This window comes from Dioscorea cayenensis, chromosome 2 (genome assembly GCF_009730915.1).
Source record: "Dioscorea cayenensis subsp. rotundata cultivar TDr96_F1 chromosome 2, TDr96_F1_v2_PseudoChromosome.rev07_lg8_w22 25.fasta, whole genome shotgun sequence".
NCBI lineage: Eukaryota > Viridiplantae > Streptophyta > Magnoliopsida > Dioscoreales > Dioscoreaceae > Dioscorea > Dioscorea cayenensis.
The window spans coordinates 16,796,132-16,819,606 of NC_052472.1; the positions used below are offsets into that span (position 1 = coordinate 16,796,132).

The 23,475-nt window shown below is 34.3% G+C and overlaps 2 protein-coding genes across 18 annotated transcripts; both read left to right on the forward strand.

The window, feature by feature from the left end:
* The first annotated feature begins 1,175 nt into the window (after positions 1 to 1,175).
* On the forward strand, positions 1,176 to 11,197 carry LOC120280299 (pentatricopeptide repeat-containing protein At4g21065-like). 15 transcript variants are annotated; one of them, XR_005542313.1, is made up of 8 exons: positions 4,759 to 4,916; positions 6,232 to 6,292; positions 7,259 to 7,406; positions 7,685 to 7,872; positions 8,320 to 9,947; positions 10,420 to 10,482; positions 10,584 to 10,756; positions 10,849 to 11,197. XR_005542313.1 is itself a non-coding variant. In XM_039287131.1 (5 exons), exons 3-5 carry the CDS (start codon positions 7,356 to 7,358, stop codon positions 9,845 to 9,847), a joined length of 1,767 nt encoding a protein of 588 aa, XP_039143065.1. In that variant the 5' UTR covers positions 4,759 to 4,916; positions 6,232 to 6,292; positions 7,259 to 7,355; the 3' UTR covers positions 9,848 to 10,116. The 15 variants fall into 15 exon arrangements, 5 of the variants coding, with proteins under 5 accessions (XP_039143032.1, XP_039143045.1, XP_039143054.1 ...); XR_005542311.1 differs by having other exon boundaries at positions 10,436 to 10,482; positions 10,849 to 11,196; XR_005542309.1 differs by lacking the exons at positions 8,320 to 9,947; positions 10,420 to 10,482; positions 10,584 to 10,756; positions 10,849 to 11,197 and adding exons at positions 1,338 to 1,476; positions 1,551 to 3,451 and having other exon boundaries at positions 4,535 to 4,916; positions 7,685 to 7,812.
* Positions 11,198 to 17,700: 6,503 nt separating this feature from the next.
* LOC120269517 (AT-hook motif nuclear-localized protein 20-like) lies at positions 17,701 to 22,280 on the forward strand. Of its 3 annotated transcripts, XM_039276864.1 has the most exons (3): positions 17,701 to 19,377; positions 21,622 to 21,735; positions 22,010 to 22,280. In XM_039276864.1, the coding sequence occupies exon 1, from the start codon at positions 18,134 to 18,136 to the stop codon at positions 18,989 to 18,991; it is 858 nt and encodes a 285-aa protein (XP_039132798.1). In that variant the 5' UTR covers positions 17,701 to 18,133; the 3' UTR covers positions 18,992 to 19,377; positions 21,622 to 21,735; positions 22,010 to 22,280. The 3 variants fall into 3 exon arrangements, with proteins under 3 accessions (XP_039132798.1, XP_039132790.1, XP_039132802.1); XM_039276856.1 differs by having other exon boundaries at positions 21,622 to 22,280; XM_039276868.1 differs by lacking the exon at positions 21,622 to 21,735.
* Positions 22,281 to 23,475: the final 1,195 nt, after the last annotated feature.

A 23,475-nucleotide genomic window follows, 5' to 3' on the forward strand; every position in this document is an offset into this window, starting at 1 on the left:
ACTACAATTTATTTATAGCATGGTGTTAAAAAATATACAACATTGTCAAGCAATGGCAAATAAGGATCGTATACGATAACTCTCATATAGTATTGGTATATAATAATAGTCATTAAATAACAATTCAATAGTTGTTAAAAAACATTTCTAATAAATAGTACATTGTGTACTTACGTATTTTCAATATAATATATTTAATTATTGGCATAGCCCCTCATGACTCATGAGTCAAGTGACTTTTCTTTCACTTATAAGAAACTCTTATTTAATTTTGCAATTCTTTCCTATTCAGGGATTAGTGTGAAAATTCACCTATGTATTAATAATATATAATAGATATGATAACCCCAATTTAGGGATATCCCCAATAGCTATTGGAGTTGTATTATAGGACTATGATCTATTGATGCACGGTATCAAAAATACAATAGTGTCAAATAATGTCAAACAGTGATCATATACAATGATTCTCACACAGTATCTATAAAGATAATAACCGTTAAATAATAATTTAATAGTTGTTAACAAACATTAATAATAAACAATACATCTGCACACAACTATAGATGACATATTTTCAATATAATATACTCCCTTAAGTCTTTTTTACTTGTTCTATCTTAGAGGTTTTCTTTAGTCTCTTTTACTTGTCTATTTAGAAAATTTGTAAATCATTAAATATTATTTTTCAAATTTATCCTACTTCTACAACTTCCAAAAAAATTATATTCAACTATATATTTTTTAAAACATATCTTAAATAAAGATAATTTTGAAAAATTAATATAATTTTTTATAAATTTTTAATTATCAACTAATCAATTTACTCAAAATGGATTTTGGAGTGTAGTTCATTTCTAGGGAAGTGAGGAGAAGTGAGAGCAAGTGGTCTAATTTTCTCCATTTCTAGTATTCATTTGTTCTAAAATGGGTGTGGTATTATTTCTCCACTCCTGTCTGAAGTGGATTTTGAACGAAACTCATTTCAACAATTTTTCACTGAAGTAGAAAAGTGAGTCAATCTAAAAACTCACTTTCCCTTATTTGCCAAAATTTTTTATATTTAAATTCTTCAGTTTTATTTTTATTTTATGACAAATAAACACCAAAAAAACAAAAAAAAATACAAGAATTGATATTCCTTATCTACATTTCCCCACTTCAAATCACTTTCCCCAAAAACATGAACGCCTCACTTATGAGTCATGACAGTGGTGGTGCTCAGAGCCTCGGCAGCGATATCTCAACCTCTCCCTCTCTGTCCCAATGAGAGCTCGCACCAAAGCGAACACCTTGCGCGCATGCTCAGAGCCAATCTCCACCTCAACTCCCTCCTCACCTCCTACCTCAAGGCCAACCAGCCTCTCCGCGCGCTCAACCTCTACGCTCATGCTCGCCGCACCGCCGCCTTCGTCGATAACTTCGCCCTGCCTTCGGTCCTCAAGGCGTGCGCGCAACTATCCGCCGTGAAACAAGGTATGGAGGTCCATGGCTTCGCTTTCAAGTCGGGTTTCTATAAGGATATCTTCGTCTACAATGCTTTGATGCAGATGTATTCGGAATGTGGTAGTTTGGGTTGTGCGGAGATGGTGTTTGATGAAATGCCTGAGAGAGATGTTGTCTCGTGGAGCACTATGATCCGAAGCTACGCTCGCGGTAGGTGCTTTGGCGAAGCTGTGGATCTTGTTGAGGAAATGCTTTGGCTGGGAGTGAAGCCTAGTGAGATTGCGATGATAAATATTATCAACTTGTTCGCTGATGTGAGAGATGTTAGAGCTGGAAGAGCAATGCATGCTTGCTTGCTCAAAAATGCTTTTTGTGAGTTGCCAGGGATTAATGCTTCAACTGCGCTGATTGATATGTATGGCAAGTGTGGGTGTGTTAAGGTTGCACGGAAGGTTTTTGATCAAATGAGTGAGAGGAGCACTGCATCATGGTCTGCGATGATTGCTGGATATATTCGCTGTGAAAAATTAGGAGATGCAATGCAGCTTTTCAGGCAAATGTTGGATGAGAAGTTTTATCCAAACGAGATCACTATGCTGAGTTTGGTGCTGGAGTACGGGCTAAGAGGGGTGTTGAAGATGGGAAAATGGCTTCATTGCTATGTGCTTAGAAATGGATTCAAGATATCAAACAGTTTGGGCACAGCACTTGTGGATATGTATGGGAAATGTGGGGATACTAGAAGTGCGAGAGTGTTGTTTGATCAATTGAACAGCAGGGACACCATGTCCTGGATTGCTATCATATCAGGATACACACAGGCTGGTCTGCTTGACAAATCATTTGATATATTTCATCAAATGAAAGAAGCAAGAGCAGAGCTGAATGAGGTGATACTGGTTAATCTTGTATCCTTATGTGCAGAGAATGGAGCTCTAGATCGTGGTAAGCTGGTCCATGCTTACATTGAAAAGCTAGGAATAGGATCTGGTGTTGTGCTTGTGACAGCACTGGTGGACATGTATGCAAAATGTGGGGAAATTGATGAAGCTTACACCTTGTTCAGTGACACTACTAAGAGAGACGTGTGCATGTGGAATGCAATGCTGAGTGGGCTTGCAATGCATGGGCACGGAAATGAAGTGATTGAACTCTTTAGCCAGATGCAGGAAGAGGGAGTGAAACCTAATGATGTCACATTGATCGCTCTCCTTCATGCATGCAGCCATTCAGGTTTGGTGGAGAAGGGCAAAGAGTTTTTTGATAGAATGGAGAGAGAATTTAGACTAGTCCCGAAGGTTGAGCATTATGGATGCATGGTAGATCTACTCGGTCGGGCTGGGCAGCTTAATGAGGCATATGAAATGGTATTGAAAATGCCAGTTGCGCCAAATATTGTCGTATGGGGAGCACTTCTTGCTGCATGTAAGATTCACAAAAACCCAAAGTTGGTTGATGAAGTCTCAAGAGAGGTTCGTAAGCTGGATCCAAGTAGTAGTGGCTACAATGTACTGCTTTCAAACATCTATGCTATCCAGAACAGGTGGAATGATGTGGCAGAAGTGAGAAAGGCTATGAGGGATACCAGGGTAAAGAAAACCCCGGGGCTTAGTTCAGTTGAATTGAATGGATTGGTCCATGAATTTGTTATGGGAGATGATTCACATCCGCAAAGCAAGGATATTAAGGTGATGTTGGCGGAGATGCAAAAGATGCTGAAACAGGCAGGGCATAGGGTTGACACCTCGGTTGTGCTATTGAACATTGATGAGGAGGAGAAAGAAACATCACTTGCCTATCATAGTGAGAAATTGGCGTTGGCTTTTAGTCTTATAAACACAGCCCCAGGTACCCCAATAAGGATAGTGAAGAACCTTCGAGTTTGTGATGATTGCCATGCTGCTACCAAGATTCTCTCCAAGATATATGATAGAGTAATCATTATGAGGGATAGAAATCGTTTTCATCGTTTCAGTGAAGGAGCTTGTTCTTGCCAAGATTATTGGTAACAAATCATAATTTTTTTAAGAAAAAAATAATATATCTGCAACACATAGGAAGCCTTATTGTTTCAATTGGATTAATGGTTTCTGTGTATATTACACACTATTAACTATGAATCCATCAGTGGTTAATTACAAAGCCATCTGTCCATTAGAAAATTGTGTTCTGTCCTAATGGATTGTTTGATACTTGTCTTTCAATTTTGATAATGTGCATAATAACTGTTGGTTTTGCCAGCTATGCTTAGGGCTGTAAGCAGGATGAACTTGATTGAGCTGGGGCTCAGGTCTAGCTTGGTTCAAAAGTAGTTAGTTTGAGCTTGAGTTTGAATATGTTTTCTCAAGCATGACTTGATTTTAATTTCTAGGAATTGAGTTGGTTTGATTTAGTCCAAAATTAGAATCATATTTGGTTGGATGCTAACCAGCGGGATAGAGCTTCAAGCCACCAGGGTTGTGTAGTGAAGCTAACCAGAGGTGAGCACAGCCCTAGGGAGAGAGTTTTAGTGGAGGCGTGAAGCTCAACAAAGCTTGGAGGTGGGGAGCTTGAAGGTGGTCCTCAATGGAGACATGAAGGTGGAGCTTGACGAAGCTTGGAGATAGAGTGATAGAGCTAGAGCAATCCCATGACCAGTTGGACTGAAACTTCAAATGTATGGTTTTTAGATAATATGATATGGGCCATTGGATAGGAAGCCTTGTGTTTGTTATTTATATGGTAATATGTTCTATAAAATATTGAATGATATATTATTTATTATATTATATTTTTGAGTTATCAAGCCAAGCTCAATCCAACAGGTTCTTGCTTGAGCTTGCTTTGATTGCTTGAAATTTTGAGCCAATCATAAGCTTCTCACGAACAACTTGACCAATTGGCCATCCTAGCTTTATGCTGTTCAAACCTGATAGTATGCTTGAGCAAGTGCAGATAATATGCACTCAAATGGCATGAATAATGAAACCTTGAATAAGACTTTTTAGTAGAAGAATGACTATTTAATAACCTGTCTGTTGTTTATTCTATGCAATGCCATGGCCATAACCTCTAATATAAATGCATAATTGATTTTTTTTTTCTCCAGTTGTTCTGATGAGTACTTTGTCATTGGAATATGTGCAGTAAAGAGCAACTGGACGCAGCCTTATTCTTTGATCCTAATTGATTGTGGTGCAACTGTGAGTTTTTTCCAGTCCGTCTACTAACTCTATTTGAGCTGCAGGTGGAGTGTAGAATGTGCTACAGGGAAAAAAGGGGGAAGAAAATTTTCACCAGGGCTAACAAAGTCCTTCAGGATATTATCTCTATGATGGGGAAAGAAGTCAATGGCGAGATTGCTGACTGCAGAGAAAGCCTATATTCTTCGCGGTCATTATTTTCGTCTCTCTCAATATCAAGAATGCAGACTTTGCTTACTCAGAAATCCAAAGAAGTGTAGGTGAAATAAAAGCTTATGAGAATATCTGGTACTTCCATCGTTTTACCTTAATTTGTTGGAAAAACTATATTCATATTGTGGGAAATTAGGAGGTAGAATATTTGTAAAATAACTTTCAGATTGGAAAGTCTTTGCAATCAGTTTGTGGAAATGTTTAGTTGAACTACAGTTGTTGGTCATTCTTGTATGGCATACAGCAGCAATGTTAAGTCTAAGTTCTCTTACCCTAATTCCCATTGAGGATGAAATTCAGAACTCAATGGTGAGTTGAGGACATATGAAACCTTCGGTGCCTAACAGCTTTCTTGCATATGCCATAGAAGTGGCTGAAGTTCATAGGAGACCAACTAACCTTTGAAATTTGACAATTCTGTAGAATATGAATCATTTCAGGACCATCAGATCTTTGAAATTCAACAATTCTGTTGAACCATAGTGATGATGATGTGTGTATTGACTCTTTGGTTACTGCTTTTTCTTGTTCTGCAGTAATGATTTAGACCTACGGGACCGTGTCATTTCAATTATGCATCAGCTCTAAACCCTTTCGCTATTTGCCTCAAAATCCATCCTATTAAAATATATATCAGAAAAACAAGATTATGTTCAGCTCATAAGTTTCCGTTAAGAAAGGTGGTCCTTGCATGGGAGTTTAAGCTTACTTTACAAATTACCTTGAAATCAAAGTTTTATAATGGACTTTTGGGACTCGGAGTTTGACAATGAGATTGTGGGACATCTTTTATTGGCCAGATTTCATTGCCTTGTTATTGGAGTTATGACCAAATAGGTTACTTGGTATTGAAGAAATTAGATAATGTTGCCTCTGGTTCTTATTTTTCTTCTGCGATGTTATTTGGTAAATCCATTTCGTTCTTCACACCTTTGTTAATTGGGGAAATTTGAGTGATATTGATAAACCTTCAAGATCAGTTGTATTCTGTGAAGAGAAGTGGTTTCCTCACCGTCATACTTTGAAATTTTTAATATCCCCCCAAATGTTTGTTCATTTGGGATGTCCTCTGTATGAATATAAAATGAATAATTCTCATTTTACAATTTTACTTTCAGCATTTTGATTTCTAGGAAATATTTCCTGGAGTGATAAGATTTTTCTACTTCAATTCATGTTCTCTTTTGTATCATTAGCTCCATGATAGAGAAAGCTCACTCTTCAATTTAAGTCTTTTCTTTTGTTTTAACCAAATTGATTATAAATCTATTACTGAATCTACCTTAATCTAATCCTTAACTGTTATGAAATAAAAAAAATGACCTTTTTGTAGAACCAGGAAATTTGTATGCATTTACTGATGAATTACTTATTTTTGATGGTGAAGCAGGTCATGGACATATCAGAAGAATTCCATACTCTGCTGCAGAGAAAGTTGGAGTTAATCAAAGGTATAACACTAATTTTTATTAACTTTTCGAAATAAAAGAACAATTGTCTACCATCACTCTGAAGTTTTTTTTTTAATCAATGGTTACAAATATTCCAGGTTACAAGAAATTTTAACAAAATCATAGCATCTATTTTAAATAAAAATCACCGAAGTGCACCGATCTCCTTGTTTAGCACACAGTTGACCAGGCTGTGATTATATTTGATTGTTTAATATACTTATAATTTTTTAATTTCAGTTAGCTTATGTGTTTATTTGTATGTCTTTTTTAATAACTTCTCTAGTTTCATTTCTTACCGTTTCTTATTTTTTTATTTTATTTTATTTTATTTGTAGATTACTTCATATTTCTGTGTCTGTAAATCTGTTGGTTAACTCAGTTGCCTGGCATTGTAGTCCAATTAATATATTTTTAAAAATGTAATGGTAATTATGAAAATTTTCAAAGTTTCTATTTTTTTTTTCACTTATATATCCTCAAATTACATGTAATATTTAGTTGTTTTATCAATGTTTATGTAACTCTGAATTAATTATATTTAATTTTTTGGTGCATTATACAGTATTTTTTTTAATCATTTTGTCGTTTGTGGTTTATCCCTAACTATTGTTTGATCAAGAAAAACATGCAGTGACAATGTCACATTTAGCGTCCAAGTAAACAATTTATTTATTTATTTGTTTCATGTCATTCAAGAGATGACAGCAATCACTGTTTGAGATTAGCTGATCTGAACTGAACCTTCTTCTCTTTGGCAGTAAGTAACCAATTCTCAATTAGAGCATGACATCTCATCTATAAGAGTAATGTAGTTATTCTTTTGATAGTATGTTCTCACACAGCATTTAGGGTTTTAAAGATGATTTTTTAAAGCTTTCCAAGGTTTTCTCAGAGCCAAGCATTCCCTTCTTTAAAGACAACCAACATCACCATTTCACCAACCCCATTCTCTTTTGACATCAGACCAAACCTGAGCAGTCAAAAAGATAGAAGAAGCCTCTTACTTCAGACAAAAAGAAGCAATGGGGACAAAGAAACCAAACATTAAGAAAGACAAAGCATGAATGGACAAAGTGTGGATGTAATGGGAGCTTTTACCAAGTTGGAGCAGGTTGTGTCCCTAACCATTGCACCTGCTCTCAATTTCTCTCTTTTCACTCTTGGAGATATAAAAAAAGTTACAACAAAGTTCATGAAAAGTTTTGCATTAAAATCATTCCCACATATTCATTTCATTGTGGCTTCTTTGCATCAAAATCATTCCACATAATTCATGGCAGACATGTTTTGATATTAAAAATAATAATAAAGAAATATGAATGCTTTGTGATTTTATTTAGTATCTTGACTTTTGTGAATCATTTCTCATTAACAATTCCATTGTTGCAGCAGCAATGTGAGCAGCAGAAGTGGAACAGCTCCTTAACCAAAAAAAATCAACAGATATTGAAGACCATCAATGGAGTTGTACAACCAGCCCACAAAAAGTCAAGCAGCGATCAGAAGGTCCACTCTTCCAGAAAAATCAAAAATTGGAAAAACAACAGAAAAGTAGAGAAAAAGATCCCACACCCAAGGTCAGCTCACTGCCAACCTATCCAAATTCCTCTCTGTCTCTCTCTTTGTGTCTCTGTCTCTGTCTCTCTCTCTCCATTTAAAGTCTCTTGTCCACAGCTGGAACTCCAAAGATACATTCATGGAGCTTTCCAACAAGGTTCAATCTTTCCTTTCACTTTTCTTCTCACAGAGCTTCTCATCCTTCCTGATAAATTGCAGATCTCTTCTTTTTGCAACTCCATTTCTTGAATCTCTCAACAAAGTTCCTGTTTTTCACTCCTAATCCCAACCAATCCACTAGAAAAATCTTTCATTTTTGATTTTCTCAGCAAAAAAATCTCAGATCTCTCCTCTTTCAGGCTTCATTCTTTGAATTTCTCAACAAAGTTTCAATCTTTCACTTCTAATTTTAACCAATTCGAGAGAAAAATCCAGTCTTTGATGGTTGCGGAGAGTTTGATGCACAGGATGCGGAGGAGGAGCTCGAGCTCGCCGGCGCTGGCGGCGGCCGAGAAGAAGAACCTTACCGTCGGCATCCTCTCCTTCGAGGTGGCGAGCGCCATGTCGCGCGCCGTGCTTCTCTACCGCTCCCTCTCCGACGCCGAGATCTCTCGTCTCCGCTCCGACACTCTCGCTTCCCACGCCATCCGCTCCCTTGTCTCCTCCGACGAGCACTACCTCCTGTCCCTCTCTCTCGCCGAGAAGCTCGACTCTCTCAACCGCATCGCAGCCGTCGCCGCCCGTCTCGGCCGCCGCTGCTCCCACCCCTCTCTCTCTGGCTTCGAGCACGTCTACTCCGACCTCCTCTGTGCCCGTCTCGACCCCGCCCGCCTCGGCTTCCTTACCAAAGACATTGACGGCGCTGTCCGCAAGATGGAGCGCCTCGTCGCCTCCACCACCGCTCTTTACGCCGAGCTCGAGGCCTTGAACGATCTCGAGCAATCCGCGAAGAAGCTCGCACTCCCCACTGACGAGTCTCGCCGTGCTCTCGACCAGAAGATCCAATGGCAGCGCCACGACGTGCGCCATCTCCGTGACTCCTCTCTCTGGAACCAGACCTTTGATAAAGTTGTCCTTCTCTTAGCTCGCTCAGTGTGCACCATCCACGCCAAGCTTCGCGTTGTGTTCGGCCTGGACAGCATTGAATTTAGTGAAAGCCGCCAACTTTGCCACCGGCCCGGAGTTTCAGGACCTATTCGTTCAGAGAACAGGGATTTCCAGTCTGAAAACCTTCGTCTTCATTGTGGAACCAGTCCCCGGAGACTTCTCCTTGAATGCCTTAGCTTGAGTAGCTCTGCTCCATTGAAGGATGAGTTCACTGAAGAGCATTTTGAAAGTGAGAGCTATTACTTCACTGGTTCTCTTGTTCCTTATAGTGGTGTTCCATTCAGTGGAGAGCAGAAATGTGGGAAGAATGGGAAGTCTTGGTTTGGTCCGAAGAGTAGTTTGACAATGCTTGCCCCGGGATCATCTGTTGGTGGTTCTGCTCTTGGTTTGCATTATGCTAATGTTATTATCATTATAGAGAAGTTGTTGCGGTATCCGCATCTTGTTGGGGAGGAAGCAAGGGATGATTTGTATCAGATGTTGCCTTCAAGCTTGAGGATGGCTTTGAAGAAGAGTTTGAAGTCGTATGTTAAGAATCTTGCGATATATGATGCTCATATGGCACATGATTGGAAGGAGGCAATGGAAAAGATTTTGAGCTGGTTGGCGCCGATGGCTCATAACATGATCAGGTGGCAGACGGAGAGGAACTTTGAGCAGCAGCAGATTGTTTTGAGGTCTAATGTTCTTCTTATTGAGACTTTGTATTTTGCGGATAGAATGAAAATGGAAGCAGCAATTTGCGAGCTTTTGATTGGACTGAATTATATTTGCCGATATGAGCAGCAGCAGAACGCTTTGTTGGATTGTACAAGTAGTTTGGACTTTGATGATTGTATGGATTGGAAGATGCAAATACTGAACTTACCTTCTATCGTTCTTATTTAAAGCAGCAGAGAGATGTGAAGTTTTGGTGTTGGATTTCTTTTTCCTCATCAAAGATTCCCCTCAGCGGGGCACAGAAGTTGATTGTGTTTTTGTTTTGAAGGTATGGAATCCTGACTCTTAGTGTATATATTGTACTTCCAATTCAGATGTTTATCATATCAATGGCAAAATTTGACAATTCATTCAATCGATAAACGTTGTTTGTTCTTGTGGAGATTTTGATATCGTCCATATCCATATGTGTTGACACTCATTTTTTTTTTCTTTCATTCTCATCAGAAAACATGATTCTAATTGGTAAATGTGATTATTTGTCTAATGTCTGATATGGATTGCTTGAATGAAGTTATAGTAACATGTTTCTTCCTGTTTTACTATATTTCATTGAAGAATAATGTTCGTTCTCCGATATTATGGTGTTTAATCTCACAACATGGTGTTTGAAGTGTAACATTTATTTGTTATTGGAAAGATACTCTGTTACTCTTATATTACATGCATGAAACAACACATTCCTTTATGCTGCGAGAAAAATACCATTGATATATTTTGATGGCACTAATCGTTATTAGGCTACATTATGCTCAGCTTATGTTCCTGCAGCCTTTTGAACAAAGTTTGCCGAAACTCTCAAGGTACGGCTTGCTACTGATGCAAATGCTTTAACTTATATGCATTCTCACCGTTTATACTGTCGCAATTTTGGTGTTTCTCATTTCTCATCGATGTTTCTTAGACCGTGTAAAGGACTTCTCCGCAAAAGCAAGGTTCAACCTGATGAAATTAATCTGACATCTCTGACATACAATGTTCGATCTGATACCGCTCTTTCATTGCTGATCAAAGGACTACATACAATACAACCGAATGCCATCAATTGTTCGATATCCCCCAACCGCATGAATTTAAGTTAATAATGTGAAGGAATACTACCCCGGAAAATTGAATTTCTTTTCGATTTTTCTTTTTTGGCATTTCTGACTGATTTTTCTTTCTGGCAGGGAACCTGCTGAAGCTGACTCAATTCTGTCTGAAGCCTTTAAGTAGAAGAATGAATGCACCATATTGAAAGATGGTGATGACTGATGAATCTTTATGAAAGATGAGATCTATCATGTGATAGCTTTTATATGCTGAGGATTTAATGGCACATTCATATCTCTACTTTGTCAAACTGTCCCTGCATTTCTTGATTGCATGCTGTTTAATTCATTTGGATCACAAAATGGTTTAATTTGGTAAATAGTCAACAGGATACTGAGCTGATTTTTCGGCATTGCCGATGAAATAAATTTTACTTATTTATTTTTTAACTTGAGGAAATGGTCCCTGGTTTGTGAAAATGTTAATTGTGCTGGTTCATTGTAAAGATAATGAATGTTCTTATATTTTATTGTATGTTTTATAGATTTTTTTTATATATATATTTTGACTAGAAAGGTTTTTTTTTTCCTTAATTGTCCAACAATTTTGCTGCTCATTATTATTCTTATTTAAATACGTTTTATAAATCAACTTGAAATGTAAATTTTTGAAAAAGAGTGAAGGATTTTTTTTTTTAAAATGATTAACATTAGATATAAATTAAACATATTATTTGGGTATGATTCAATTGTAAAAACTTAAGATTTATATTTATGGTTTGATTTAACTTAAAAAACTTGAGCTGATAAGATTAAAAAAAAAAAAACTAAGTATGTATATTTAAATTGATATCAATGTGGAACTAGTATTTTAATATTTGAGAATTCTGAAATGTTTGCTACAGCAAATCATTTAACAAAACAATTTGTTCATGCAAATTAATAATAAAATCATAAACAATTATGATCAAGGTTGCTAATTCTTTTTGATAAAGTTGCATTAAGAAAACACATAGCTCATAAGGAAAAGTATCTGATGATAAGATGAAAGACAGGAAGTAAAGGGAGACATATTTATTGGTCATACATGTATGATATAATTCCAAAATGAAATTTCTATTTATACTTCACCATTTCAGGAATAATTTTTTGAATTTGTATGTCTAATTAACATGTATGATATAGATGAGGTTTTTTTTAAGATGAGTAATTTTTCTGTTTCTTTAGAAAAATGAGATATTTTGGTGATCTTGCTTATTATTATGATTTTTAATAATAATAATAATAATAATAATTTTAAAAGCGCATGATTGATATGCATCACGAGATGAATAACAAAAATATAAAGCTGACTACCATGATAGTTTAAAGGGTTAACCCGGTCTAAATTGCAAGTTTTTTTTTAATTAGTAACTTGTGCTTGCTATACATGACAAATTAAAAGTTTTTTTTTTAAATATAGAGAAAAAATTAGCCTCTTGCATGATTAATGAAAAACATAAGTTTAGCCTCATCAAGACCTATAAAAATCAAAATGAGTACTTGTTGGATCAGTTAAGAATATATAGCCTCACTGTTGAGATTGTTAATACATATGGAATGCAATTTGATGGATGGTTTTCAAAAGCTTATGATTTATTTGGTGATCTTTTCAATCATGGGCTCATTGAAAGTAGATCACTGAACAGTGTATCCACAGCATGTGTTTTTGAATTGTTTAATTGCACACTTAGGCTTATATATATATGGAAATTTTAAAACTTTTTTATTTATTTAAAACAAATTTATTCATTATTCTTTATTGTGATGAAACTTTTAATCACCACTATATTTTATTAATATGAAAATAATTCTCATTTAAAAGAAATAGTCATTAAGTATTTAATTGTTCTCAATGTACCTTTGACCGGGATTGTGAATTTTTTTAATGAGTACGATAAAGGATAGATTAATATCAATTTATAGTTAACTTGATATGTCTATCAAATGCCCCTAAAATCAACAAATCAACAAACAAAGACTTTGATCGTATTACTAGTATTATTATTAATTTATTTAATTCTTAATTAATTGGCTTAAATAAGATAGGAGATGATAAATCTTTTTATATGTTAATAATTATTTTACTTAATTTCATTGGTATCCATCCAATAATTGAAGCATATAAGAGGATTTCATGACATACATCACCACTTACTTTTTTAATGAGTGAAACTGATATGTATGAAAGAAAAATTTAAATGGGTAGAATACGAATTAAAAAATTAATTATGGTGTTTTCATTTTGATTTTGGGCCCATAATTTTTAGGTTATAGCCTTAAAAATAAACTAATTGTTGTTAGTGAGTCTTAATCTCTTCCACTAATACTATAGTTTAAAAATTAATGATAGATTAATTTATAGTTATATAGTTATCTCAATCAAATCCAAAACTGTATAGAGCTCAATGCTGACTTGAATGAAGTGATGTTGTTTGGTATTCATTTAATTAATGTACTTGATTTTAGATAGCCATCAAGACTTGTATATTTTTTTTTAATTATTTTTCATTAAAAAATGTGGGAAATAAATATAATGTTTTGTTGACCATAGGAAAAAATTAAAACATGGATTTTGAAAGTTTAGAATATCAACTCATGCCAATTCAAAATATATAAGATAAAAACTATTTTTTATTTTTTATTTTTTTGAATAATGTGGACACACAATATTAATGGAGTGCATATACGTGAAATTAATATCTAAACGCACATATTCTCTTATCCTGCATGAGCTAAAATTCAACTCATCTTTTTTCAATCGAACACAAATACCCTAAATAAGAGATCCGATATTAATATATGATATCTCAAACTATCATTGGCTAATTTTTTACTAATCATTCACATGGCAATATTCTTAAAAAAAATTACATCATTTTTCTTTATTCTCAATAAAACTAAGAGAACAAATTTTCTTTTTCATCTTATTTTTCTCCCTTGATCTATTCATCTTCATTTCCAAACCTATATTTTATTTGAGAGACAAAATAAAGTAGTATAAAATTGATTGAACTAACAGCTAGTCAAGATGCACAACTTTTGGAGTCCTTTAATTGGTTTGGTTGTTGAATTATGTGAGCTTTGATTAATGCTCTGATAGGCTTAAATTCTGGTATAGATAATTCAATGTACATTGCATGGACTATGACCCACAAGTCTTGTATTATGCTCAATGGTATGAATTATTAGATGGTCCACAAGTGCTAGAGTCCAAGAATTAATACAAAATCCCACATGCATGTGCTATATTAAATCATGTACTTGGCTCTAAGTACATTGTTAGATTAATTGTGGTCTTTTGATTGAGTACCCAATATTATCCCTAATTAACTTGTAAGAACTACCAAAGTAATTTATTTTCACTAATTAGCTTATCTCTACTTACTTTTATGTAGAAAGGGGCAAACCCTTTTTATTTATTATTATTTTATCTATGTATGTTTATTTTAATATATTTTCAAAATTTTGGTTAATGAAGCCCTCTAATTTTTTTTTTCAAGTTTTTTTTCATTATTCATGGAAGAAGTGATGCGTGTGTTATCAATTTAAGCTATATTAATATAATTTATATAAATATATATATATATATATATATATATATATTTATATTTTTGATAATGACATGAAAGAACTTGTTAAGTTAGATAAACTATGTCATATTGAGTCATTTTTAGTTTCCATTTTGATTGAAAAACTGAATAAAACAATTTTGTAGGAGTATTACAGATATATGACATGTGACAGTCACAAATATAATGCTTAAAAAAACATATAAGGATTATATTGAATATTTTGAAAATATAATGATAAAAAAGTTAGTGAAAAAGTATCGATACCAAAATAGTAAAAAATATATGACTCCCATACGGTTAAGACACTTGACTCTCATGCAGAAGATCAAGGGTTTGATTCTCTCCCAATGTATGTATGATTAATATATAATAATAAAAAGTACATGTTTGGGTGGCTTGTCCACATTATAAAAAAAATCCCAAAATTATTTGGATTATTTTAATATAAATTTAAATATACATATGTAATCTGAGAAAAAAAATCTATGTTAAAATTTATCTCTCTCATATTTTTTAACAAGGGTGCATTACCATTTACCAAACTCCAAATCAACTACTGATATTTACTTATTTTATTATAATTATATTAAAAAAACATCTTTTTTTTATAAAAAGCAAACTTTTAGATTCAATGATATTATATGACAAAAGATACATGTTGGCAAAAGAGAAAGAAACATGCATATATATATATATATATAAAACATATTCTTTGGTGGTTTGCTTAATAAATTAAATAGTCTATAATGCACCAAATGGTGACAAGTGATGACATGGTTTTTCTCTGTTCTTACTTCATAATAGAATAATAATGGAAGTTGAATGCTTGTGTTATTTGAAAATAATTAGGATTAGACAAATGGAGGCTTCATTGGTAAACAAGTTTTGTTGGCTGACTTAAACATAATAAATATTCAGTTATAGATTATCTTCTAAAATATGGATTTCTTTATGCTATAAACTAATATTGATAGAGTTGGTAAAGTAATCTATAATTTGTTGAATTGAATAAGATGAGGATGCATACAAAAAAGGGGATGAGTTGTGGGTGGACTTGAATATATTTTGATAAATTCAAATGGATTTGTAAAGAATAATATTTATGAGTTATAATTTAGTACAATGTCATTAGGTGAAAACCTAAGAAGCAGGGTAAGACGAATCATTAAACTTTGACTTGTTCTTCTTGTTTTTAGTGAATGTTGGTCTTTGATATATATATATATACACACACACACATATTCAAAGGAAAAGAACCGTAAACAAGTTACTTTCCTCTTTATATATTTATATATACATATACATGAAAGGTTCTATAAATCATAATTTATTATAAAAAAAAATAATAATAACAAAAACATCTAACATACAAGAACAATAAATAAAAACAAAATAAAACCCTAAAACAATCCACCGGTAGAAGAATACAACCAAATAGGATAGAAGGATTTATATATTCGCCAAAAAAGACCAAGTAGCATTTGTGTTAGCAAAATAAGATAGATTGATATGAGAGTGGTCTCTAGATTAGCAATGTGGGGGTGATTTTTAGAGTTAATTAGTAGCCCATGATAGCACAAAGTTGATGTTACACTTAATTAATGTCGGCATGAACTTCTCTAGTCTTGTTTTTTGCCTTATAGCGCTGCAAACATTAAGTAAAACGTGAGCGATTAACGTTGACAATAATCGAATAACATGGTAATATAGTGCATGTGAAGATATGAGTGTTACGTTCTATATATAATTAGATAAACCAACAAATAGCCCTAATAATGCGGTTCTAGAGGCTACGGAGTCTACTTTCACATTATCTCTAAAAAGAGGGGCTCTAGAGGCTATAGAGTCTTCTGTCCCAATATCTCTTACAAAAAAAGAGTTGGACGGGCTTGTAATGGTCCCAAACTAGGGCTGCTAATGGGCAATTGAGAAGAATGTAGTTGATAGTTTCTTCGTTTACATTAAACATGTTGTTAATGAAAATTCTGTTGCACTCTCGTTTTGTTAGATTGTTCAAAATAAATGTAATATTGTCCCAGATTAATTAGTTAAAAATAATGATTTTCCATCGTCATTGTCTCTCTCATGAGGTCTTATTTAGAGGGCATTTAAGACCTTTGCAATAGTAGAACGATTTGAGGGTGATCAAGGTCCAGTAACCTCTTTTCATCGGAAAATCAATATTGCGAAAAAAATTAATTACAAAAGTTATGTACACAATGACACACACTTGACAGGGAAATTAATATTTACACAAAGATCAACAGTGATTTCAATTGAGATTTAATGTATAACAGTCTAAGGCATAAATACAGGCATGACTTCATCGTGTGCACTTTCCTCATGAGCAGTTGCAAAATGAAATGTGCATATAAACTCAAATAAGAAGTCAAATACACACATAACCTTCAAATCAATATGCACATGCAGCTGGATATAAAGTAATTGCCAAAGAAGTTATTTAGCTATATATATATACATATATATCAATTCACACAGCAGAAACACAAATACTGTACACAACCCATGGTCACATATTCATGCACTAGCAAATTACCAAATAATCGGAGGTAGATGTTATATATATATATATAGACACACAAAACAGAAACATACGCACAAGAGCTACACACACAACAACAACAACAACAACAACACACACACACACACACACACAAGTTGAAAATGGTGAGGTGCATAGGAGTAGGATGTAAGAAGGCATCCAATTAAGTGTATTGAAGACTTGCAGCTAGTCTAGACTATATATATATTGAGTATAGAGAAGAGAAGCAACAAGAGCGGTGTGGTTTCTTCTGTAGTTGAATGTGGGGGTGGGGTTGGATGTTGGGGCTTGAGAAAGGGATGTTCTCCCCACCTGCCCACGCGCACGCGACCCTACATATCAGCCTTCTTTTCAACTCTCTCTCTCTCTCTCTCTCTCTCTCTCTCACTTCTTATGCTCTCTCACCTTTCCAAATTATATAAGTATTCTTTCATACAAGGACTAGAGAAGGTTTTATTGTTCCTTTTTTTATTATTTCTTATGTTGAGTTGTATAATTCTTCACTTGCATCTAACTTGCTAGCTCTTGATTAGGTACTCTTTGTAGTTGATTTCTTGTTCAAGAATAAGATCAAGTAAGGTGAGCTTTCTCTCTTACCCCTCTTCTTCTTTCTTTTCTCCTCCTCCTTCTTAATTTTGTTCTCCTTTGTACTATTAGTTTTTGCTACCTCTAAGAGCAACCATATTAACCTTTTCCTTTCTCCTCCTCCTCCTCTTCTTCTCCTTTGATTTATTTAGTTCTTCTTTGTAGAGAAATATCAACGAAATTAACCTCCTTTCCTTCTTCTCCTTCCTTGATCTGTAGTACTTTTCTAGACAAATCAGTCTCCTTCCTCTTCTTCTTATTCTCTTCTCATCTCTAGCTACCTAGTTCTTCTTTCAAGAGAAAGATCACCAAGCTAGGTATATAACCTTCTTTCTCCTCCTCCTCCTCTCTTCTTCTTATTTGATCTCTAGTATATACTTCTTAATTTGAAGACATAGCACAACCAAACTAATTAACCTTCTTTCTCTTTCCTTTTCCTTTGATCTTTAGTACTTCCTCAATCAACCTCTTTTTCATCTTTACATCCAACCACAACTATCAAAACATCAATATATATATATATCTATATCTATATATAGTAAAGTAGAAGAGTGCAAAGATATGCAACTCCTCCTCTTCCTCTTCTTCTCCTTCTCACCATTCACACTCACATAACTCCTTCTAATTAAATCTCTCCACATCAAAGCAAACAAGAAGAAGAATGGCAAACAGATGGTGGGCAGGACCATTAGGTCTCACCGGAGGTTCACCATCATCAGCCTCCGGCGGCTCTTCCTCCAAGAAACTCGATCATGACCTCATGCCCTCCTCCAAAGACCCCATCCCCAACGATGACATCCTCGATGAAGAAGAACGCGACTCCGGCGAACCCCACGAAGGCGCCGTCGATATCGGCTCTCGCCGCCCTCGTGGCCGCCCTCCCGGCTCCAAGAACAAACCCAAACCCCCCATCATCGTCACCCGTGACAGCCCCAACGCTCTCCGCAGCCACGTCATGGAGGTCGCCAGCGGCGCCGACGTCGCCGACTCCATCGCCAACTTCGCCCGCCGCCGCCAACGCGGCGTTTGCGTCCTCAGCGGCGCCGGCTCCGTCGCCAACGTTACTCTCCGCCAACCCGCCGCTCCGGGCTCCGTCGCTGCTCTCCAAGGCCGTTTCGAGATCCTCTCCCTCACCGGTGCCTTCCTCCCCGGCCCTTCCCCTCCTGGCGTCACCGGTCTCACTGTCTACCTCGCCGGAGGCCCTGGTCAAGTCATCGGCGGCAGCGTAGTCGGCTCTCTCATCGCTGCAGGTCCAGTTATGGTTGTTGCTGCCACCTTCTCCAATGCAACCTATGAAAGACTACCTTTAGAAGATGATGAAGACGATGATGCTCCGGCAAGCAGTGCAGGCCAAGGACACATCCCCGGTGGCTCTCCTACTGCTCTCGGTGGCCCTTCCGGCATTCCTGGCCCTTCTTCCATGCCTATCTTCAACCTGCCTCCGAATCTCATCCCAAATGGCATGCAATTGGCTCATGATGGTTTCCCTTGGCCTCATGCAAGACCACCACCTTTCTAGTTTCCAAGTTATGATCAAGATAAGAAGCCATTTATCTAGCTCTTAATTAGTTTATATATCTATATATCTATATTATATCAATGGTGCAATGTGTTTGCTTTCCTAACATACATGAAGATTAGTTAGGATCGAGTTTTTATATATATATATATATACAATAATTGCTTTGGAAGACAGCATTGGGAGTTGGGTGTTTGATTAATGCTGTCAAAATGCTTTGTTTTCAGACCTTTTTATTATGTTTTAATAATGTTATGTGTGATTGTTGTTATTATATATGTATCTCTTTGTTATAAGACACAAAATTTAATGCAGAGTTGGAGACTGAAGGGTGTGGAAATGATCAAGCTCTTATTGATTGATTGATTGATTGATTGAGCGATCAGGTATGTAAAGTTCTTCTGGTTTTTCAGATGCTCATGATGATCAAAGTCAGTGTGTGAAGTATGATTAAGTTTGTTTTTATTGGTAATGATGCAACTTTGTTACAAAATGTTAGTTTGTCATATTTTTGAAGATCTTAGTACTGAATATTAATTGATGCTAATGAGAGGATTCATCATGGTGTTAAGATTACAGGATTGATGTTATACTTTCATTAACTTAATATTCAGAAAGAAACTAGCTAACTTGATCATAATCTGAAATAAGAAAGATTTCTAGCCGGGGTATATATCTTATGTTCTTATATATAATGAGTACTATATACCAAGGATAAATCTAGTTTAATATACTTATACATTAGATTATTTTTCAGAGAAAACCTTATGAGTGGCCTTTAATGGAAACAAATGCAAGTCAGATCTAAGGAGGCATGCATAAAAAAAGAAAAATTAGTATCTTGTCATCAACTTAGACAAATTTGTATATAGTTTTGCTTTCATTAGATGGTGCTTATTTTATTTATGTTGGTATGCTTGATTAGGCTTTAGAATTAATAATCTTGTTTCATCCAAGAATAATGTTTTATGTTACTAAATCAACATGTTCTTGGGATATGTAATGCATTATATTGTTCAGCACTTATGCGTTTGTGTTTCTTAGGAGATCATGAAAGAATGAAAGAAATGTTTCTTTGAGCATTTCTACTTCATGTCATGGTATTCACATCCTCATATTGTTCAAATATTACATGATTTTTTTAAGCTATGCTTGGTGCATGTCATTAATTAATTACCTTGATGTTTATTGTTTTTGTAATTTCAAATTGTTGTTTCATATGTATATGGTTCGCATTTCACTTTTACAATGATTTAGGTTTTCATTCAACATAAGATCTTGACAATTAAATATTTTATTTATTTCTCAGATTCAAAATATTTTGTTAGTTTCAAAATAATTTATGAGTTTTTTTTTCCTTAAATTATATCAGTTTAACAAATTATGTCACTATTCACTTTTGACTTAAATTTTACTGTTAAAAGTAGATACAATTATCATAGGTCTCTGATTGAATATCAAGTGATAGTTGATGTGACTTTTAGAGATAAAAATGAACGAAAAGAGAATTGCAAAGATAATATTAGACATTTAAAAAAATAATAGTAAATGTTTAAGTACAGTACAAGAATCATCTATGTTTTTTTTTCTTGCTATCATTTTTGTCTTTTTTTTTTCTCTTGGTGTTGTGAACTAGTTCAATACCCTTGCTTTCTCATGCTTTGAGAAACACACACACACACACACACACACAGTTTATGTATATAAGTGCTTTGTAAGTTAAAATATATGCAACAAATTAAATGAGGCATATATGCTTTACCTTGTCCCTATATATGCCTTATATATACTTAGACTAAGTGCTTTTCTAGTTTATACATCATTCAGAGAGGGTTTCACAGTAAATGGTCAAATTGAATGGTTATGGTGTCCACTTGATAAAGCATGCACACCTTCATTCTCTCCTTTTCTAAAGTTCTGAGACGTTTTTGTTAACCATCCTTTGTGCTAATTAAGAATTAAAGAGGACAAAATCGCTAAGATCAAAACAATGGATAGGGACATGGTCTAATGATGCCTAGATGCCCTCACTATTCATTCACAACATAAAATAATTAAAACCTAATGCCAGTGCAGGCTCAAGTTTCAATTTGTGATTTGACTTATTAATTGATTCTTTAAGTACTTTGGTTTGGTTAGAGTGTTTCAAAGTTCAAACTCCAACTTTGATCATCTTGTTACATATATATAAGAGCTAGAGATTTCTTCATTAAGGATAACCCTCTTGGACAAATGATGATCATGTATTGTTAATTTCAACTTTTGTTATTTAGGAACAAGATCAAAGACTCATGTCTATATGCTTTCCTAAAACACAACAAAGTTATACAATTAATCCACTTTTACCAAACTATTAATTGGAGAGGTGCCTGATTAACATGACTAATTATCTATTATATGCAAAAGAATCCAAAGATATAGACCCATCCTCAAATCAACTCCATGTGAAGTGCTTGTCTAGATTAATTTTTTAATTAACAAAGGTAGCAACTTGCATCAACATTCCACTTGTAAAGCCTAAGTTCTATGAACTAACCTATTAGTGATATTATTGTTGCATCCACTAAGATAATCAATATAGCTCTAATGATTCTCTCTTTTGTGTCATCACATGATATAACTCTAATTAGCTCAAGCTCATCAACATTTGCTGCCATACTTTGCACCTCCAAGCCAATCAAATTAGAGGCTAAACAAGAACCATTTCCAATAAAAAAATGGTAACATTTGAACAAGTGGAACAGGTATATAGGACCACTACTTTGTTGATTAGTTTAGTGTATTTGATGCTATTTGATTGGTTTTGATATTAATTTATTAATTTAATCACATGTTAGCAAGGAATCCAAGACCCATTTGATAAAGTTATGGTATAGTTCTTCGCATATCCAATAGTAATTAGACACTCTCTATTCAAGACATGAAGTTAAGCTTAATTAATTATATCATTTGTTTAAGTTAATCACAAAGATTAGTGATGAGGGCTTCTTAATTGTTACTCACTTTTCAATAAAACAGGGTATAAAAGAAATAAAGAAAGAATGGCATCCTTCTTGGAATGGCTGCATGCATGCATGCATACCAAGATTACAAAATGCGCGGGAAAACGAAAAGGATCTGCAGAGGTAAACGTGTCACCTCTGCATTTCACTGTCTCCTATGATTGCGCTAGTCTTGGCATTATGTTGTCTGCCACGTCAGCAGACAATTTTAAGATTCAATCTAGGTAGCTTATTATGTATTTTTCATTGTTACAATATTACTTGAAATTTGGAAAAAAAAAATTATCAATGGGTTGTTCTAGTGTTGGAATATGTGACTATCATATTTCTTCTAAATTTGATTTTATATTAATTTTATATGGCCATTTGAATTGGTTGGGGGAGATCACTTTGGTGTAAAAACACACACAAAAAAAAGAATGATTTTGGTGGAATGCTTCCCACATCGAAGGAATGACCAAAATTATTATTCACTTTAATTATAATATTGGGGAACAATCTTTTAGATTAATAAAATTATCCCTTTTTATTTAAAATAAGAATCATTAATTATAATAAGTAATGTAAATTATTTAATTTAAATATAATAATTATGATAAATAATGATATTCAAAATATTTTATAAATAAAAAATTTATTTATCATTAAACATAACTAAAATGCCATTTACATGCCGTTAAAGCCATAATAGTAAATTTACTTTATTTCCTAACATTTTTCTTTTTTCCTAACATTTTTTTTCTAATAAAATATTGTTTCAACCAAACATTATTTTGATTTTAAGTACCATTCTTTCATTCATATTCACAATCTCATTATGTAAACTAAACCTATTCCCAACCTCAATATGAGCTAACCTTCATTTTATTCATTTTCTCTTCAACTTAATTTTTTTTAATAAAGTGTGGACAAGACACTTGTCAGGGGTGAGTGCAAAAACACTGAGTTAATATTTTAACACAAATATTTTCATTTTATGTGAACTAATATTCAAACCCATCTCTTTGCAGGATATAAATACCCTACGCAGGAGATCTGGTGCTATTAGATCAAAAGATGGTGAGCTCTAATTTAATATATATATATATATATACACATTAAATCATTTTATGCAGTTTTAATTTTGATGGATTTTATCATATTTAGTATTTAAAGATTGATTAGGAATGAATCAATTTAGCTATTTTTGTAGGCATAGTTATTGATAATTAGTGAGAATGAGATAATGGCTTCTGTTCATGAATTGGCGTATTTGCTTCTTTTAAAAAAGGCTGCAGGCGCATGGGTGTTAGGGAGTCATGTCTGTTCTCTAATGGCCATACAAATTGTCTGCTAAAAGATGAAAGAAGGCTAATTAGGTACATGTATTGGGATATCATCAATCAAGGGTCATAACTTGTCTTTTCTTTAACAAAAATATATAAATATATCGATAAAACTCGTATTTATCATGTGATGTTACTTTATGTATTTTTATAATGT

Coding starts and splice junctions, on each gene's coding strand:
- LOC120280299 (XM_039287098.1), top strand. CDS start 1,206: ATGACAGTGGTGGTGCTCAGAGCCTCGGCAGCGATATCTCAACCTCTC. Junction 3,452..4,534: donor TGTTCTTGCCAAGATTATTG/GTAACAAATCAT, acceptor TTTTTTCTCCAG/TTGTTCTGATGAGTACTTTG.
- LOC120269517 (XM_039276856.1), top strand. CDS start 18,134: ATGGCAAACAGATGGTGGGCAGGACCATTAGGTCTCACCGGAGGTTCA.